The 12,587-nt window shown below is 44.7% G+C and overlaps 1 protein-coding gene across 1 annotated transcript in view; it reads left to right on the forward strand.

Moving 5' to 3' along the window:
- Nucleotides 1-12,587, forward strand: part of LOC146190266 (flavin-containing monooxygenase 5-like) — a 48,470-nt gene that overhangs the window by 26,549 nt on the left and 9,334 nt on the right. The window contains exons 2-3 of the mRNA XM_084599781.1: nt 644-1,063; nt 2,364-2,598. Of these exons, the coding sequence (XP_084455907.1) occupies nt 644-1,063; nt 2,364-2,598 (655 nt within the window). The remainder of the gene's footprint in view (nt 1-643; nt 1,064-2,363; nt 2,599-12,587) is intronic.

Genomic DNA, 12,587 nt, shown 5'->3' on the forward strand with positions numbered 1-12,587 from the left:
TCTTTCTTTTTCTCACATCTCTGACAGTTCCCCTCCTTCCGCAATAGGCAGCGGTGGTGACTCAGCTATAGAGCCAGTTGGCAGGCTTTCTTTCCTTTTTCCTTTAGTCGCAACAACAAAAACAACATTAGTTGAAACAGTACAGTCAATAGTATCAATTTTTGTATCGTTTATTGTATCGCTTAGAGTTTTTGTTGTAACCATTACCCACTTCCCTTTACAGGGCACAACAAGTAAAAAATCAATAAGAATACAGGCCATAAGCATTTAAAGGCTGTTGCATGTGTTGTCATCAAGTTCTTAACGCGGCGGTGAGCAAGGAACAATGCATATCGTCACTGTCTGAATATTTATTTCGTTGCAACATCCCCGTCCATTGCACATATGATCTTGTCAAGGAAGAAGGCTTGTCCAGGCAGTAAATCATGCGCTGATCCTTACGAAACCCTTGCTCACCGCGAAGCTGGCTTCGTCGAGCCACGGAGCTTGTCCATGCAGCGAGTGCATTAGCGTGTCGGCGACTATGGGTCAGTGATTGTGCGGGTCAGTGAGTGTGTCCCTTCGGCGTGCGTCACACAGAGCTTATATGCCAGCTCGGTGCATCGGTCGCCTCACCGTCATTCCCTACTTGCCTCTCGTGCAGGGACCAGGCGACCATGGGTCTGGGCGACCGGGGTCGCAAGCGCATTGCCATTATAGGCGGCGGCTCGGCGGGCATCGCGTCAGCCAAGTCATGTCTCGAGGAGGACCTCGAGCCCGTGGTGTTCGAGCAGACCGATGCTCTAGGAGGCCTGTGGCGCTACCGGGAAGTGCCGGAGCACGGCGTGCCCTCCCTCATGAAGGCTACCATCATCAACACGTGCAAGGAAATGAGTTGCTTCAGCGACTTCCCACCGCCGAAGGAGTTCGCCAACTACATGCACCACACCATGCTGGTGCGCTACTTTGAGATGTACTCCGAGCACTTCGGGGTCACCAAGCACATCCGCTACAACACAGAAGTGACCCGTGTGGTCAAGAGCGTGGACTACGACGACACTGGCCGCTGGGACGTCACTTATAGGTATATGCTGCACTAGTTGTGTCACCGGATTTAAACAGAAAGCCACAGGTTAGATCTGCTGCACGGCAGAATATTAAATCTTGTTCGTGACATCAGTTACAAAAGCTCCTAGGCCAGTTAGCCAATGTTTGGTCTCTGCTTGCGAGAATGTGCTGGCAGATAGGCCTCCTTTGTTTGCTCGGGCGGATACGCAAGTGATAGCAAAAACGTCTCCTGGCTTTTTTTATAGCAAAACTGAAGAATAGCGAAAATTCCGCTTTTTATATCAGGAAAAATTGTGACTGTACGTTGTCGAAACCTTGGTCTAGTAAATTTTGCTGTAATTGGCTCGTGACAATTACCCGGCAAATTTCCAGCAACCGAAGTAAAAAATAATCGGTTGCAATTAAATCCACAGTGACGTTACGGCCCAATTCATGACCGCAACTCTTTATTCCTTACAGGCAAGTATACAGTCCAATATTCACGTTTTCCTTGTGCGAACTAGCTTGAAAGACACAACTATAAGCGCAAAGTTAGGGCTTTTCTAGCATGTTTAAGAGCGAGAAAGTTTTTACTTTTTATTTCCTGTTTCCACTCGTCACTGGTGTGATACGGCAACTTGCGGACGAACTCCTGCTGCCAGTGCCTAGTTGTGCTGCTGCTAATTCTATTAGCAGCGCTCCCATTTAAAAACGCATTTTATGTGTGCTGCTGCGAACAGTCACAGGGAGTGCGGGCAACCCCTTCGCCGCATCAGGTGCACACATAAGGCCTGCGAGCAAAGTGGCGGCGCCCGTGGAGCTCTTAATGAGAAGGGCTATAAAATGCAGGGGTATGGCCAAGTAGGACTCAATACGAGCTGTAGGAGTCCGTGAAATGCTCCTTATTTGTAACGTTCGTTGCCTAGCCACGTTTTTTTTTTTTTTTTGTACACTTTGAATGCGCTTGTACACTGTCAATATGGCGGTAGCTTATTTCAAGCTTTATATTATGTGTATGTTGCACGCATATGCGAGGTAAAATTGCAATAAGAGGGATAAAATGTTCTCATAGGGCATTTATTTTCTGTTTTGTCATCATTTCCTTCTGTCCTTCTTTCATTTGCATGTTAACCTTTTTTTACTTGTGGTCGTGTCTGCTGCACACATATCTGAAGAATCTTCACTTTGAGCACTGTAAACGCTCATTTGACAGATCTAGTACACTGAGTTCTTCACTACTTTTCTTCTGTGCTTGTTGGCTAACACCATATATGACCGCAGCGGCCCGTTGGTTTCGGCCATGCACTGAAGGAAGTACTTTGTTTCTTGTCCGAAAGGACGAAAGGTCAGCCCCCTCGGACGGAAACTTTCGACGGAGTGCTGGTCTGCTCGGGTCACCACGTTATCCCTCACGTGCCAACCTTCAAGGGCCTGGAGAAATTCAAGGGCCAAGTATTCCACACGCACGACTACAAGATTCCCGACGGATTCCGCGACAAAAAGATCCTCATCATTGGCGTCGGGAACTCGGGCGCTGACGTGGCCGTCGACCTCTGTCCGTGCGCGGAAAAGGTATGCAGACTTCATTTAACGGGAAACGAGACCCTTCTAGTGAAGTGCGTGAGGAAACAGCACTTCCATAGTTAGCACCACAGTTCGCTCTCAGCATTCCCTTCACTGTAAGAAATGCGATTATGAAAACAAAGCCCGAATAACCCAATCTTTCCTTTTTAAGCGTCTTTCATAAATCTGTGCCAGGAACCGTTCAAGCCATTACCTTGCCCGACAAGGGACACATCCATAATCGGTACCACTTTATTTCGGATCAACACAAGCTTTGTAAACTCGGAAAGGCGCAATATGACACGTAGCAGTGGAGCAAAGCATACAGTCCAGTTTCAGGACCGCGCAATTCTAAGATTATACAACAAAACGGGAGTTACCAGACTAACAAGGCAAATCAAGACAACACTAAGGCAAGAATAACGTAATGTGACAGAAAAAGAGCTCGGAGCAGCACAAAAAAGGTTAACTCCGGCGTTTTTTCGGTGTTCACGGATATCAAAAACATTTGCACCAGACGTTCTTCTCAACGCCAACATTACGTGCTCTAAAAAGCACACTTTAGGACGCTTTAGTTTCCCGCAAAGTAATTTTAAAGATAGCGCTCCGGGACCCGCGACTCGCGCTGCCGGACAGGGAATTTTTACGGCCAGCACTATGATTGATAACGTCACAGTCGTGCAAGGGTTTTCGAGCAGACGACGGCGACAACACAACGGCCCTACTGGGCGCGGCTTGTCCGGTGTGGCGTCGCCTGTACGATCCTATGAAGCGCTACTGGCACGGGGCGACGGCGACGCTACTCAAGCCTGGCACGACGCAGGAATGGCGACAGTTCGCTTGCAAACAGGATATTTTTAGTTTCAGCTCACACCGTAATGCATTCCTTTGCAGCGATGGGTGGTAGCTAGTGTTTTGTTGCTGGCTGCACGAGTTATTTTACGAAAACAACACACCGATTTCCCGGGAAGGGGGGGGGGGGGGGGAAGAAGGCAGCTTCGCGACAAATCGAATTGTGCGATCTGGCACCCCCTCTACACGTGAGAACGCATGTACGCTCGCAACATTTCACGCGGGCCTGCTACCAACACAGGATGGTTCTGATAGAAGAGTTTGCCCTCGCGATTACCAGGCGATTTTTGAAATCGGATACTGCGTCGAAGATCTTTCCACACACGACATAAGCTAAACCGCCTGCCGCAGTCCACCAGTGCCAGCACGGCGGTTTGTTTGCGAGCCACCGTCATAAAAAAAAAAAAGAAGCATGCTAAAATATGTTGATCGCCTAAATAATATGCGATTGGATAAATAATGTTAAAAAAAAAGAACTTGGTAAGAATCGCTGGTCTGCAACGAGTTTCTGGAGATAAGTGCGATACAAACGAATTTCTGTTCGCAGCTGTACGTATGTCGCTCAGCTCACCTGATATCGATCATACTCTACCTCCGCTGCTAAGGCATCACCGAGATTACATTTTTCTTTTACTCTAAGGCAGTTGGGTTGACAGTAAGGCTGTTTCACGAACAGATCATTTCATCCATTTGACCATTTGACCGCTGACAGTGCTTAAAGTCTGACTCCATGGGAAAGAGGTCTCTAGTGATTCAAGCACAACTGGAAAAGTAAAGAAAGAGGCAGAGAGTAAGATGGTGCCTGCTTCGCACATCGTTTTATACAAAGGGCAGAACTCATTTTTCTCCTTCTCGGGTATTAGAAAATATGTTATTGGCCTCTTATTAAAACTAACTGAGAAATTGCCGGAACAACAGAGAAGGAATGTTCTGACAACTACTGACAAAAATAAAAGAGGGGAGCCTGCTTCGTATTCATGCAGTCCTTATATATTCGAGAACAGAGGGGTCTCAGACCCCTCCTAAATAGTGGTGGGGGGCCTCCAACCCCCCGAGAACCTCCTGATTTTAAGTCCCGCTGATCAATTCCGAAACGCCAGTCAGCTGCGGCTTCGGTGTTAAACACGGCCAAAGCGCTGATGTCCGCCGCTCTCGCGGGCGGCACCGTTGCGGTAAGCTCGCTGCATTTAGTGCGGCAAGTGCTGTGAATTTGTCGTCTACTTTCTTGATGCGGGGCCGGTCACATTTTGGTGTACCGTTAACATTTATTTTACGCCAAGCAAACGATCCTAAAAGGACGGAACGGGGCTACATGCTGCGCCGTCGGGCGTGGACAGTAACCCCGGTCCTAGCAATCAGGAGCTCTTGACCGAAATTCGTAAATTGGCGGCCGACATAACTGATTTAAAAAATGAAAATGAGACTATAAGTGAATCTTTGGCAGCCATTCGTGGGAAGTTGGACAGTTTGACGCAACTTGAAGACAGGCTTGCAGGCGTTGAGGATAAAATAGCAACATTTGAAAGCATCATTAGTAGACTTGCACTTCAAGTTGATGACCTCGAAAATAGAGGCAGAAGATCAAACTTACTTCTTTACGGCATACCTGAAGCAGAAAAGGAGAAAACCGATGAACTCGAATTAAAAATCATCGAAGAAATCATTAAAGACACCCTCGGTGTCACGATCTCGGGAATCGAGAGATTGCATCGTCTAGGTGCTAAAGCAGAAAACAAAACGCGACCTGTTATTCTGAAGTTGCAAAATTTCAAGGACAAGGTGAACATAATGAAGAACTGCTTTAAGTTTAAGAATTCGCAATTCTCAGTGAGCGAAGATTTTTCTTTCCGAGTACGTAATATTCGAAAAAAAGCCCTGGGACAACAGCAAGATCAACCGAGACAAAGTTACACTTCTATTCGACAAGATCAAAGAACAAGTTTATGCCTTGGATGACGATAAAGGAAGCAGGGTACTCGTGGGAAAGAAACCGGTCATCCAAATAGAAAAAAAAAACCTACTAAATATGACAACCCTCCCACCTTAGTCATAGTTAACATAAACGCTAGAAGTGTTGTGAACAAAACCACTGAACTTGAAGCATTCTTTCTCGAACATCGTCAGATATTGTAACAATCACTGAAACATGGCTGTCTCCTGATATTTCAAGTAGCGATATCTTCCCTCCAGGTTATACTGTCATGCGCAAAGATAGGTGCTCTCGCGGTGGTGGTGTAGCAATTTTGATAAGGGAAAACATTTACGTCACACCTATGCCGGAGATTACTGGTGCTGAATTACTTTGGTGCAGAATCAAGACAATTCCTTCTTATATTTGGGCCCCATGTATCGGCCCCCAAATTCTTCCCTCGATATCTTACACACACTATCAAATTATATGGAATGCCACTTCACCCAAACTACCAAGATAATCCTTACGGGGGATTTTAACGTCGCTAGCATAGCATGGGACTCCCTTGATAATAAAAGTGATGAAACAGCTCACGTTGAAGCATTGCTTGATATAAGTTTTAATTTCGGTCTTAGGCAACTCATCCGGGAACCAACGCGTGTGACTGCAAATATCAGGAATATACTCGATCTGACCTTTGTGAACGATACTATTGCAGATAGCAGTGTTTCATGGGAAGTTGTCGATGGCATATCAGACCACCGAGCGACTAAATGCTCCCTGATGTTGGGCGCACCCTCGCGTTCTAAAAAAGAGACTACTCAAATTTTCGACTGGGCAAATGCGGACGACGTTAGCGCCCTTGATTACCTAGATACATCTTACTCCACCTTTATACTTCTTTATCTAATGATCGTACAGTTTCAGTAAATAGACTCTGGTTGGACTTTAAAAGAATCGTCCAGCATTGCTTGTCCAAATATATTCCAGCAAAGTTCAAACCAGTACGAAAGACAAACCCTTGGATAACTAGAAAAATTATACAACTAAAGCGTAAGACTGCAAGACTTAGGAAACTGAGAAATAAATTACCGCTACCCTCCTACATTGCTGCAATTCGCGCGCACTCCCAAGCACAAAAGTCGGCTCCAAAAAAGGCAAAAGTGATTACATGAATGTCACTTTAAGTAATTTTATCAAAACATCTCCCTCCAAATTTTGGCGATACCTTAATTCGAAGCCGTGTAAAACCAGCAATCCACCACCGACTGAAGCCGTGGCAAAGGCTACAGATTTTAATGAGTACTTTATCTCGGTATTCACGCATGATGACGGCACAAAACCCGCCCTCGACTCGCTTCCACGTAACACAGCACGTCTGGATGATTTAATTTTAACTGAGTCGGGCATTTTTTTTTTTTTTCATTCGATGGAGAATTGCGCGGCACCGGGATTTGAACCCCGGTCCTCTTGCATGCGAGGCGGATGTTCTACCGCTACGCCACCGCGATCTGAAAAAAAAAAAAAAAAGAAAGAAAAATCCGCGTGTTGATGGAATTGCATAAACAGGTTTGGGGTGCGTCCTGATGCCGGTGAACACCTCCGGCAACGCACTCCCTCACCAGAACAGGAGTTGGCCACCCTGGTGCAGTAATTGGCCGCAACCTCCTATGATAAGCTCCATAAAACCCCGGCCCTCAGTCACCAGCGGCTGCGGAACAACTGACCACGGCGGCGGTCAGACCTGTGACGCAGCGGCGGGTGCTAAGAAAGCCTGGCTCCGTTGGACAGGCCGCCATTGGAAACTGACCCTGGCAACGTTTAATGTTAGAACCCTAGCTAGTGAAGCTAGTTTAGCAGTGCTGTTAAAGGAACTAGAGGGCATGAAATGGGATGTCATAGGGCTTAGTGAGGTTAGGAGGCCGAATGAGGCATATACTGTACTGAAGGATGGGCATGGACTGTGTTATCGAGGTTTACCAGAGAGGCGACAAATAGGAGTAGGTTTCCTTGTCAATACGTTTATAGCGGGTAATATAGATGAATTCTATAGTATTAATGAGAGGGTAGCAGGCATCGTAATTAGGCTTAATAAGCGGTATAAACTGAAAGTTGTACAGGCCTATGCACCTACATGTAGTTATGATGACCAGGCAGTTGAAAGCTTCTATGAAGATGTAGAATCGGCAATGCGAAAAGTAAAGACGCAGTATACTGTACTAATGGGCGACTTCAATGCCAAGGTAGGGAAAAAACAGGCAGGAGACAAGGCAGTAGGTGACTATGGCATTGGTTCTAGGAATAGCAGTGGGGAGTTACTAGTTGAGTTTGCAGAGCGCAATAACTTTCGAATCATGAATACCTTCTTCAGCAAACGGAAGACCCGGAAATGGACATGGAAAAGTCCTAACGGAGAGACTAAAAATGAAATCGACTTCATAATGTGTTCAACCCCCGCCATTATGCAAGATGTAGAGGTAATCGGGAAAGTGCGATGCAGTGACCACAGGATGGTGAGGTCCCGAATTAGCCTAAATCTGAAGAAGGAACGCAACAGATTAGTAAGAAAGAAACCCATCAACGAATTAGCGGTAAGGGGGAGGGCAGAAGAGTTCAGGATCTCGCTACAGAATAGGTATTCAGCTCTAACTGAGGATGGCGACATTACCCTAGAGGCAAGGAACAATAATTTCAGAGATATCATTACTGAGTGCGCGGTAGAAGTAGGCGGTAGGATAGTTAGAGAGGATAGCGGTAAGCTGTCTAAGGAGACAATAGATTTGATTAAGAAACGCCAGAGTATGAAAGCTTGCAATCCAACAGACCACATAGAATTGGCCGAGATATCAAAGCTAATCAATAAGCGCAAGGTGGCCGATATAAGGAAGCATAACATGGAAAAAATTGAGCATGCTGTAAAGAACGGGGGAAGTCTTAAAGCGGGTAAAGAAAAAATTGGGCATAGGCATAAAAAAACCAGATGTATGCGATAAGGGACAAGGCGGGCAACGTCATCACTAATATGGAAAAGATAGTCAAAGTAGCCGATGAATTCTATACAGATCTCTACAGTAGTCAAAGTAGTCAGGATCGTAATGAGATTGGCGGTAGGGAAAAACAGTCAGACGTTCCACCAGTGACGAAGGACGAGGTCAAGAAAGCACTAGAAACTATGAGAAGGGGGAAAGCAGCAGGAGAGGATCAGATAACTACAGATTTGCTGAAGGACGAAGGGGATATCGTGCTAGAAAAACTGGCCACCATGTGTACGCAGTGCCTGGTGTCATCGACGGTATCGGAACCATGTAAGAATGCAAACATTATCCTCATTCACAAGAAAGGGGACTTTAAGGACCTTAAAAATTACAGACCAATCAGCTTACTGTCTGTTACGTATAAGGTTTTTACTAAGGTAATCGCTAATAGAATCAGGACAACCTTACACTGCAATCAAGCAAAGGATCAAGCAGGGTTTCGGAAACGGTACTCTACTATCGATCATATCCATACCATCAATCAGGTGATAGAAAAATGCTCGGAATATAACCAGCCCTTATACATAGCATTCATTGATTACGAAAAAGCATTTGACTCAGTTGAAACCTCGGCGGTGATGCAGGCATTGCGAAATCAGGGGGTAGACGAGCCGTACGTGAAAGTGCTGGAAGATATATATAGTGGCTGCACGGCAACCATAGTTCTGCATAAAGAAAGTAACAAAATTCCCATAAAGAAAGGTGTTAGGCAAGGAGACACAATCTCCCCAGTACTATTCACAGCTTGTTTAGAGGAAGTATTCAGAGACTTGGAATGGGAGCAGTTAGGGATAAGGGTAGATGGAGAATACCTCAGTAATCTGCGATTTGCTGATGACATTGCCTTGCTAAGCAACTCGGGGGATGAACTGCAAATAATGATTGATGACCTAGACAGGAAAAGTAGAAAGGTAAGCTTGAAAATCAATATGCAGAAGACTAAGGATATGTTCAACAGCCTCGGGAAAGAACAGCAGTATACATTAGGTAGCGAAATACTGGAAGTAGTAGGCGAATATGTCTACTTAGGACAGGTAGTAACCGCAGATCCGGACCATGAAAAGGGAATAACAAGAAGAATAAGATTGGGATGGAGCGCATTTAGCAAGCACTCGCAGATTATGACTAGCAGCTTACCGGTATCACTCAAGAGGAAAGTATACAACAGTTGCATCTTGCCTGTACTCACCTATGGGGCTGAAACGTGGAGGCTAACCAAGAGAGTTCTACTTAAGTTAAGGACACCCCAGAGGGCTATGGAACGAAAAATGGTAAGGGTAACATTAAGAGATAGAAAGCGTGCAGAGTGGGTCAGAGAAATAACTCAAGTTACCGACATTCTAGTGGAAATTAAGAAGAAGAAATGGACATGGGCAGGACATGTAGTGCGAAGAGAGGATAACCGATGGTCGCTGAGGGTAACAAACTGGATTCCAAGGGAAGGAAAGCGTAGCAGGGGGCGGCAGAAAGTAAGGTGGGCGGATGAAATTAAGAAGTTCGCAGGGGTCAAGTGGATGCAGCTAGCACAGAACCGGGTTAAGTGGAGAATTATGGGAGAGGCCTTCGCCCTGCAGTGGGTATAATCAGGCTGATGATGATGATGATGAATCGGGCATCCTCTCCTTCTTGCTTTAAGTAGATCAAAAGAAAACTTTTGGTCCTGACAACACACCAAATGCGTTCTTGAGGCGTTATGCGGAGTGGATGTCCAAGTTTCTACTGATTATTTTTGAAAAATCGCTCCAAACAGGCGAAATTCCCGAGAAATGGAAAATTTCTAAGGTTATTCCTATACATAAATCGGGTGACCCTACCCAACACATCAAATTACCGACCAATCTCGCTTACCTGTACGGCCTGCAAAATCCTTGAACATATAATTCTCCAACACATTCTATTATTTTTAGAAAAATATAACTTGATTGTGGCCAATCAGCATGGATTTAGAAAAGGATTGTCTACGACTACTCAGCTGACTGAAACAATCCACGACTTAGCGCATACAATAGATAAACGTGGTCGAACCGATATAATATTTCTAGACTTGTCCAAAGCGTTTGATAGGGTTTCCCATCGTATGCTCCTTCAGAAACTTTTTATTAACGATTTGTCTAATAATTCTGATCTAACAATAAGAATGTTTGCAGATGACTGCATTATATACAAGGAAATAACCTGCCGTGAAGACCAGACAACCTTAAACAACGCGCTTGAAAATATAGCACAGTGGTGTCAAACATGGCAGATGACGATTAACACAGAAAAACGGTTAGCATGACTGTAACGAATAAAAATACCCCAAAGAACTTGATATATTTTCTAGATGGACAAATGTTGAAAAAGGTGGAAGAGTATAAATATTTAGGCATAGTAATTACATCAGATCTAAATGAAACAAACAGGTAACATATATTACTAATAAAGCTTTGGCAGCTCTGTACTCACTCAAGCGCTCGCTTAGATCTGCATCAGCTCACACCAAACGTCTAGCATACACGTCACTTGGTCGGACTATACTCGAATATAGAATAGCACGTCGGTTCCTCTTCCGTAAACAGCACATAGAAAAATTGGAAAGCGTACAAAGAAAAGCAGCTGGATTTATTTTTAACAAGCACCGCCGTCATGACTCCCCTACAGTATTATTAAAACAAGCTGATCTTCCGACTACTCCGTCTTAAGTTTCTGCTTCTTCTCCTTAATGACAGCATGAAAATTAACACCAGTAAGTACTTAGTACCGTCAGTTACATGCAGTACAAGAACAAAACACAGTAAACACTTAACTGAATACAGGTTTCACAACGACATATTCAGGTACCCGTTTTTCCCACAAGCAATCCGTGACTGGAACAGTTTGCCTGGTGACATTGTCAGCTGTGCATCGATCGAAAGTTTCATCGCCACTTTGTCAAACAAAGCCATGTAGTTTTCTGTATCATTTTGTTGCAACGATATGCTGATCCATATCAGATTCACTTATTCGTCTCTTGCTATTTTTTTTGTCCCCTCGATTGTTTGTTACTCTTGATAGTTACCAGCGGTTACCGTCACTATATATCTTTTCTTTTTTTCTTTTTGCTGCATGTTCAACCATACCACCCATTCCTCCTTGTTTAGCCCTTGAATAATGGTAACATAGTGCATATGTATCGCTTTGGTAGATTTTGTGTACCCATGTCCGAGCCTATTTGAACTTTGTTTCAATGTATATTGTGCCCCTTTCCTGCAACGACCTCAAATAAGAGGCCAGCAGTGTGTTTAAATAGATAAATACTCTCGAAGGTTGTATCCGTCGATTGGCACACAATGGCAATACCTATATGAATTCTTGCTTCTGAAACCTGCATTAGTGTGCGGAGTGCACGTAGTTGAAACTGCATGGCCAGCCCGTGCGCTTTAAAATTTTGCATCAGGCTCGGTGTACCTTCCGTTAACAAACACGACAAAACCGCTAAGCTTCGTAATGAATAGTCGTGATCGGCAGGTTGGTTACGTATGACATGTGGAACGTCAACGAGAATATGAAAACTGTTTCGCTCAGAGTGCAGTCATTTTCGTAACATATCGAAGGCCTATAAAATATTGTGCGCGCTCAATTTTTATTCATGCCATTATTTGCAAAAAGGCAATTGTTTTAGTCGTTTAGCATTGCGTAGAAAAAATGATATTAAATTTGACAAATACCATTCGGTGGGAATAACGTTAAATTTTTAATATGGCAGGGGTAATTCTGTGGTAAATTTTTAATATGGCAGGGGTGATTCTCTGTAGACGATAATCTCACTCGCAGCGAGGCAGATTTAGGGTGGAGGAAAAACAAAAAGAATTTGTAGTAAGGATCGCTCGTCCACATATATGCCGGCCACTTGCACCGGATTCGTGAGTGCATAAATGGCTTAAAAATTCTAGGGAATTGATGCTACATAAGGCAATAATTCAAGATCGCTCGCTTGTTCTGCCCTCATGGGTCATGCATGCCAAATATTGCTTTTTTTTTTCTTTTTTTACTGCATTTGGATGACTCTAGTCCTAGCTGTCCCTGTCCGATGGCATCGAGTACGACTCACCAACATTACATAATATTTTCGCACACCTCTGCAGTACGGCAGCGGCTGCTTGCGGCGCGGCTGCACGCCTGTGTCGCCATCGTCTGTCGTCACGTAAGGCACGTGCTGCTCTCCGGACCACGCACGGGAG

The sequence above is a fragment of the Amblyomma maculatum genome, chromosome 4 (genome assembly GCF_055883805.1).
Source record: "Amblyomma maculatum isolate TAMU_Amacu chromosome 4, ASM5588380v1, whole genome shotgun sequence".
NCBI classification, from domain to species: domain Eukaryota; kingdom Metazoa; phylum Arthropoda; class Arachnida; order Ixodida; family Ixodidae; genus Amblyomma; species Amblyomma maculatum.